The sequence below is a fragment of the Zootoca vivipara genome, chromosome 5 (assembly GCF_963506605.1).
Source record: "Zootoca vivipara chromosome 5, rZooViv1.1, whole genome shotgun sequence".
Lineage (NCBI taxonomy): Eukaryota > Metazoa > Chordata > Lepidosauria > Squamata > Lacertidae > Zootoca > Zootoca vivipara.
The window spans coordinates 80,255,114-80,262,935 of NC_083280.1; the positions used below are offsets into that span (position 1 = coordinate 80,255,114).

The 7,822-nt window shown below is 39.3% G+C and overlaps 1 protein-coding gene across 1 annotated transcript; it reads right to left on the minus strand.

The window, feature by feature from the left end:
- Positions 1-2,657: 2,657 nt before the first annotated feature.
- LOC118096574 (pulmonary surfactant-associated protein A-like) lies at positions 2,658-7,493 on the minus strand. Its single transcript, XM_035138532.2, has 4 exons — positions 7,269-7,493; positions 5,957-6,067; positions 3,616-3,693; positions 2,658-3,285 (listed from the first exon to the last, which is right to left on the minus strand). Exons 1-4 carry the CDS (start codon positions 7,477-7,479, stop codon positions 2,909-2,911), a joined length of 777 nt encoding a protein of 258 aa, XP_034994423.2. The 5' UTR covers positions 7,480-7,493; the 3' UTR covers positions 2,658-2,908.
- Between the last annotated feature and the right edge of the window lie 329 nt (positions 7,494-7,822).

Below are 7,822 nucleotides of genomic sequence, written 5' to 3' on the forward strand. Positions count from 1 at the left end.
AGAGTCAAAGCACAATCTTTGCATGTTTACGCAGGGGTAAGTTTCACTGAGTTGTGTCCAAAGACAGGATCCCACTGTGAGACAAAGACAGGACTCTGCTATGAAGTGGCTCAAAGGACAAGAGCCATCTTTGTGTGCCCTGGGGGCAGATGATTTTTACTAGCAATTTTTCGGCCAAAATGGTAAAGATCAACATTAGAACAGAGTTCAAAGTCAGCAATCCGGCTGCGGAATAAGCCAACACTGGATGAGCAATTGTGTTGTCATGGACCAAGCAACCACGACAAAAACTGCAAACGCAGACTGAGGAAATCAATGAACCCCATCCCTACTCCCAGGTAAACCGTGTATAGGATTGCAGCCTCCACTTCTCAGCCCGTATCTGTTGGGATCTGGTTTCAGAAACAATTTTAGATTGCTCAATTGAGTCATATGCGGCTAGGCAGAAAGCCCTCACGAATAAGCTCTCCAAGTACAGAGCTCTCTGTATTGAGGCGCCTTGTAAACAAAGCTCTGCTCTCTCTGCAGTGTGGAATTAAGCCTTTTACAAATAATGTCTCATAATAGAATTCCTCTCATTAAAAGCAACAGTACTTGGACAAGTTCCCAAGCACTCTTCAATGCAGCGAACATCCTGTTTCTCAAACATTCCATTGGAAATTATTCCTCTCGGCAAATACTGTTTACTGATTATACATGTAATATTTAATTAGCTTTTTCTAATGCACAGACTTTGGAGGAGGGCCAGTAGTTTGGCTCAGTTTCGTGGGTGGAAACAGCAGGCGTGCTCTCTCTCCTCCGCCATATGTTCACTATTCATATGTTTACTGAGCAGGGTCATGGGAGTCATGCATGCAGAAATTGTGATGCCCTTTAAAACCTCTGGCTGTCCACATATGTCTCTGTTGTTCCTGAACAGCCAAAAGGCCTGTTTACACACCACCTAGAGTGTTGTGGTCACCACATTTCCATAGCTGCTGCAACAGAGTTCCAGGTACACAGGGCTTTTTCTCAGCTGGAATTCTCCGGAACACTCTGGAACTCTCTTCCGGCACCTCTCAGGTGGGCACCATTGCCATTCTAAGAGAACAAGGGAGGCGTTCATGCTGAGTTCTGGCACCTCTTATTCTAGAAAAATAGCACTGCAGGTACATCAATAATATATCTTCAGCATGGCTATTTATAATGGCTGAGACAGATGTATAGAAGGGCAAACTATTTCCTGTCAGAACACTTCATTTTTTTAATCCAAATTTTCCTGTCAGTTTTGTCTTCCTTCCTCCTGTCCTTCTCTTTCTCCTAAAGATGCAATGGAAACTTTCTGGCCTATAAAAGGCTCCTTAAAAAGAAAGTAAAAAAGAAAGCAGCATACTGTATCTTCCCAAGGTTATGGGAAATCAAAAGCTATTGCTCTTTTAGGCTGATACTAAAACAAGTGTCCCTGAAGAAATACTGAACTCAGATTGCTGGCTATGCAAGAAATATCCTGGTAGCATAAGCTGCTACTTTGAATTTGCCAGGCAAGAATTCACATCAGCTTTTGGGGGGTGTTCTTGCTTCGGTCTGTTTTTTATTTTTATAAACTTATTTTTTTTCTTCTTCCAGTAGCACCTTAGAGACCAACTAAGTTTGTCATTGGTACGAGCTTTCGTGTGCATGCACACTTCTTCAGATATGTTGAGTTTAAATAGTGTAAATAGAACAAAAGGGAGACTAATAATAATAATAATAATAATAATAATAATAATAATAATCAAAAGCACAGCAATATTTGATATATCAGGATGCAACATTCAACATTCTGAAGGAGTGAGCCCATCAACATTTGCAGGCTCTTTAAAGGTTGTGCAGTGTAGAATAGTAGTCTCATCCTTGCTACTTCAATACACTTTATTAATGATTGACAGGCAAGTCCTCAAAGTACACCCTTCCTTCAGGCTAAGCTGTCCATTAACTGGCCATTGTAAACATAATGAAATACCATATTGGGTCACACATCTGCTGTTATCACAAGCACTAGAGAAGTGTGTTTGGACCCAATAGGCTCAGGGCATCATTAATCCAAATAGCAGAATTACAGGAAAACAAGCTTTTCCTGGACTGCACCATTTCAGAATATTGGGGGTGGGGAGTCACATGACTGCTGCCCTTGTCCTTCCTCACAATGGTGTAAGGTACTATTTCCTGACTGAGGGCTATTGTGACTGGAATCAGGAATCCCTGTCATCACTCTCATAGTAGAATCAGAAAATTGTAGAGTTGGAAAGGACACCGAGCATCATCTAGTCCAACCCCTGCAATGCAGGAAGCTCAACAAGTGGTTCCCCATTCAATTTGAAACCATACCAGACCCTGCTTAGCTTTGCAAATGGGATAGCAGTTTTATCCCTGCACCACTAGGATATTGGTTTGTTGGGGCTCAGCTAACTGAGAAACATCAGAATCGCACATGAGGAAAATTGTGGTTCATGTTCCATTATTCACTTGTCAAGTTGGGATAAATATACCACGTCTTATATTTACTAAATACCAATTAGATGTTTTATGAAATACTAGGAATTTATGCTGAGATCTATTTCTTTGTGACTGATGGTCAGCTACACCTGTGCCTTGAAAGCCCCAAATCCATGCAAAACTCACGAAAGACAACACATAACTTCACACTCATTTTCAATATATTTGAATATGCATTTGAACATCAATGATTGTGCTTTGCTTTAGATCTAACAGATAAATCTTTTTTAAAAATTATTTGTAAATGTTCCTAAGCATGGAAATCCTAATTTTCTTGATTCTTTGTGGCAGATGTTGGGGGGGGGGATCTGATTTTTATCTGCAGAACCACAATTCCCAGAAGCCAAGGCAGTCTTTGTTGGTTTAGGCTTGTAATGTAGATGGAGGAATCTGACTAGAATTCACAGACAGTGAGACGATACTGGTTGCATTTTTTGTCATTCCAGGAGCCATCCGTTTGCATCTCAACACAGTTTTCAGCTCCCTTGCCATTTGGTTCATATCGACGCCAGTTTGTATAATTGACAGCCATTCCATCTAAATATTCAAATTCGGCCGGAATAGGTCTCTCCTTAATTCCCAGGTAGGCATATTGGTTTTTCTCTTTCACAATCTCCAAAATAACATCATTCTCCTTTTTATTCATGGGTGTTGCAACAGAACCCCCAGAATTCTGGCATGTTTGAAGTATGGTTTCAAAATCCACTACCTGTGCATTGGTGGCAAATATTTTATGTCCTGCTTTGTTTATCATTCCTTTGAGAAGAAGCACTGCAACACAGAAGAAAAATCATGGTTATCAATTTTGTACTATATTGCAACAAAAATCATAGCTGCCAAGTTTTCCCTTTTCTCGTGAGGAAGCCTATTCAGCATAATTGAATTTCCCTTTAAAAAAGGGAGAACTGATGCATGCAAGCCAACGCTAGATTTTGTAGCTTCAAGTGAACACAACAGGGGAGTGAACTTCTCTCAAACCACTTTTAACTCTCTTGAAGCTATTGCTTGAAGTTACACAAAAGAAGATAAGTTAGTATTTCACGTGTTATTCGTTATGTTGGATTTCAGCAGTATTAGGAAGGGTAAAAACGAAGAGATTACCTCCTTCAAGCCTTAAGATTTTTTGATTCAGACTTCTGAGGACTTCCTGTACCTCTGGATCAAGAGAAGCAGGATGGCCTGTCAATTAAAATAATAAGAAAAAAAAACAACTGAGTTGAGCTGTGCTTCATTTGCTATAGCAAATCCAGTGTCCTTTCTGTAAATCATTTCTGGAGGACATGTGTTTCATTTTCTTACTTTCTTTTTTAAAAATGCTTTATTAATTTTGCAAAACAACAAACAACCAACAACAATCAACAAAAACAATCCAAGATTGATACATACTACAAAAAGAAAAGAAAAAAATTAGATTCATACATAACAGATTCCATTATGACTTCTGATCACCCCAACGTGGAGATGTGTTTCATTTTCAGTAGGGAATAATTCAGCCCATTTACACATTTGTTGATCTTGAATTTATCAACGACCACTGAAAAATCCCTTCTGGAGTAAGATTTATTGCTAGCATATCAAAGACAGAAATCTCCCTTTCGCCATCTAGTTTTAAGCTACAGAATAAAAACCTATAAAACTGTTAATGCATTTTCTTTTGTACAGTGTTAGGTGAGCCAATGAGTTGAACACAAATGGGAGTGTAACATCTGTAGCAGGTATCCTGCATGAATTCTAACCCACTTTCAAACTCATTGATTCCAAACAAGCCTAATCTAATTGTGATGAAATTAGCAGGTTACTTTTTATAGTCCTAGGTAAAGGTAAAGGGACCCCTGACCATTAGGTCCAGTCGTGACCGACTCTGGGGTTGCGCGCTCATCTCGCATTATTGGCCGAGGGAGCCGGCGTATAGCTTCCAGGTCATGTGGCCAGCATGACAAAGCCGCTTCTGGCAAACCAGAGCAGCGCATGGAAACGCCATTTACCTTCCCGCTGTAGCGGTTCCTATTTATCTACTTGCATTTTGACGTGCTTTCAAACTGCTAGGTTGGCAGGAGCTGGAACAAAGCCACGGGAGCTCACCCCGTCACAGGGATTCGAACCGCCGACCTTCTGATCAGCAAGCCCTAGGCTCAGTGGGTCCCTTTTATAGTCCTATGCACTACTAATTTTTTTAAAGTCCAAAATTAGCTGCCTATTCATAATATAAACATGAGGGTGGAGCTAACTCAATCAAAAGTCAGGTAGGTAGCTGTGTTGGTCTGACGCAGTCAAAAAAATAAAAATTAAAAATTAAAAAGTTGTCCAGTAGCACCTTATAGACCAACTAAGTTTGTTCTGGGTATACCCATAAGGCATTTGCTTAACCTCAACAGACATTGTACCCAAGTGTAATTGACAAATTAATCTGTCTCTGTCTCTGTAGTGAGCTAGATATTTCACTTTACAGATTGAAAGCCCTTGTCTGCACTGTGTTTGTTTATTTGATCTTGTGGCTGTCCTAGGCACAGATCACTTCTTGTCCAAGACCATACAGGAATGAAAAAGCTTAGTCCTTTACCTTTATAATACAGTGGTACCTCTACTTACAAATAACTCTACTTTTTTTCTACTTACAAATGGAGCTCTGTCTGCCATCTTGGATGCGGTTTAGATAGGATTTTTTCTACTTACGAATTTTTAGATAGGGTTGCTTCAACTTACGAATTTTTTCTCCCAATGCATTCCTATGGGATTTGACTTACAATTTTTTTCGACTTACAAATGTGTGTTCGGAACGCATTAAATTCGTAAGTAGAGGTACCACTGTAGCATGAATTGTGTTTTATTATGCTTGGGATATTCATTTATCTGAGTCGATTCAACATTAGCTTTGAGGCAATTAGGGATGGTTTCCATTTTGGTTCCTCTCAGTTTCTGATTTTTCCAAACTCAATTTCAGTTCTGCATTTTTTTTTTTACATCAGTTTGTAATTTATTTATCTTTTTTTTAAAAAAAAAATCCTCATGAAAATTCACCAGGATTTTGGTGCAAATTTCTCCTAAGATACATATTTTGTATGGATATGGATTGCGTAATATACACATCTTTGTGAAGCAATTTCTAATATAATGCATATTTGCAAGCATATTCATGAATATAGGCATCTTTATACATACATTACCCTAGTATATGCATTTTGTACACAGTACATTACTTGGCTTATATCACAAAATTGACATATCACAAAATTGACTTGACTTATATCACAAAATTCGGGGAAGAGTGAATGTCAAAAGATGACTGTGTTTCAGTTCACATGTTGTAATGTGAAATAGATAAAAATTTCTTCCTGATCCCTAAAAATAATAATTGTATCACTTAAGTGTACAGGGAAACTTGTCACAGCAGTTTTCCTGGCTCTCTTTTTATTATAACAAAGGTTATGCAATTCCTTTTTACCTTCTGGTCCTCTCTCTCCCTTTTCTCCTTGTTCACCTCTTGGCCCTGGTGGACCAGGAAGTCCATCTCTTCCAGTAGCACCTGGCAGACCATTAGGAGGGCCCATTGGACCTAGTAGGAAACACAAGAAGAAAGATATACAAGGCATTCCTTAATGGTACACTATAGAAGAAGTGGAGAATAAAGAATAATTTCAAGGCTGCAGGTGCCCTTCAAGGAAGCAGATTGCATTACAGTCTGCGTAACTCAATACTCTAGTCCAATCTCCTTGGAATGATGACTCAGAAACCAAAATCTTACTATAGTATCTCTTGTCCCTGAAGATATAAAAACCTTATTTCATGGGCAATAAAATATGATGACACATCAGCTAACCTTTTTAGTGTGTGCACACAAATCAATGAATACCTCTTAGTTGCTCAGTGAATATGTTGATCACATAAAAAGGGAACAATTTAGTTATTCTTTCTTTCCTAAAGTATTTTTTTGAAAGATTCAGGAAATCATTGTTCCAGTACAAAAGTGGAACCAAACTAAGAAGTCTCCTTTCTTGAATGCATTGCCTGATAATTCACACAGTTAACATTTTTTATTTGCTCGATACATTGAATTACACAATTCAATTTTGTTTATGACCAAGCATAAGGAGAGACATGAAGACAGTCTTCAAATATTGGAAGGGCTACCACACAGAAGATGGGGTAGGCTTATTCTCTGTCCTAAAACATTAGGAGAAATGAAATACTAGGAGACACTTCCAAACGGCAGTGCAACAATCTGCCTTGGGAGGTGGTGGGTCTCCTTCACTGAATGTACAGTATTTGAGCAGAGAGTGCTGGACAGCCGTCGGTCAGAGATGTTGTAGTTGTGTCCTACAAATCTCTGGTGAGTCACATTTTTCAATTCATTTTGGTGGGTCACAAGTTATGCAGACCTAATCTGAACATTACTAGAGACGAGTGGGACCACAGTTTCTTGAAAATACTATGACTTTAGTTTTCTTGTAATTCACAGCCATCTGTTCTCTATGGCAGGATCCTGAGAATGCCCTCATCAATCTTTTTAGGCCCACTTTATGTGGAAAATGGTCCCTGATCCCCACCCCAATTTTACCCAAATCATGTTCCCTCCCCATAGCTCTCTGAAAACTGTAATTAAGGGGGATATCACAAAAGGTAAAGGAGCTGGGCCTTTTTTGACACTCTGTTATTTGAACACTGATATGAATTGGTCTACAATCAGGTGTCTGTAAGGTGCAATACCAGCAATTTTTAATACTTGGCTTTGTATTATTATAATAACAAGTTGATACCTGGTGGTCCTGGATCGCCTTTCATCCCATCACGCCCATCTCTCCCAGGCACCCCACTTGACCCCGGAGTCCCCGGGATGCCTGGAACTCCTGCACATTTGTCTCCTGCCTGTCCAAGACATGGAAGAGTAAAGACAGCGACTACTACTGCCGCATGAAGGAACTGGGACACGACTTTCATTTCTGACCGGCTGTAAAAAAAAAAGAGCATACATTTAAAATAGCACAGCATTTCTCTCAGAATGAGCTCAGTCATATTATTCATTAAAAATGAGTGAAGGCCATTAGTTCTAAACTGTGAAACATCAAATGTTAAATAATTTTTGTTTCGGTCATTCAAAGTCGCCCCCCCCCCATACTGCTCATCTCGAACAAAGACAGACGAAGGTCAATATTACAAAAGGAAAAAATGACGATACAAGATGTTGCGATGAAATATTTCCAAATGATGATGATGATGATGATGATGATGATGATGTTTCAGCCAGTAATCTTGATCGCTAAATGCTAACTGAAGTCAACCTACCCTTGCGTTCCACCTGGATAGGAAAGAA

Bases quoted from the DNA above. Each gene is read 5' to 3' on its own strand.
- LOC118096574 (XM_035138532.2), bottom strand. From the start codon at position 7,479: ATGCTCTTTTTTTTTTACAGCCGGTCAGAAATGAAAGTCGTGTCCCAG. The intron at 6,068-7,268 runs GTATCAACTTGT...GTTTCCTACTAG, and splicing joins AGGCGATCCAGGACCACCAG to GTCCAATGGGCCCTCCTAAT. The intron at 3,286-3,615 runs GTAATCTCTTCG...TCTGTGTTGCAG, and splicing joins AATCTTAAGGCTTGAAGGAG to TGCTTCTTCTCAAAGGAATG.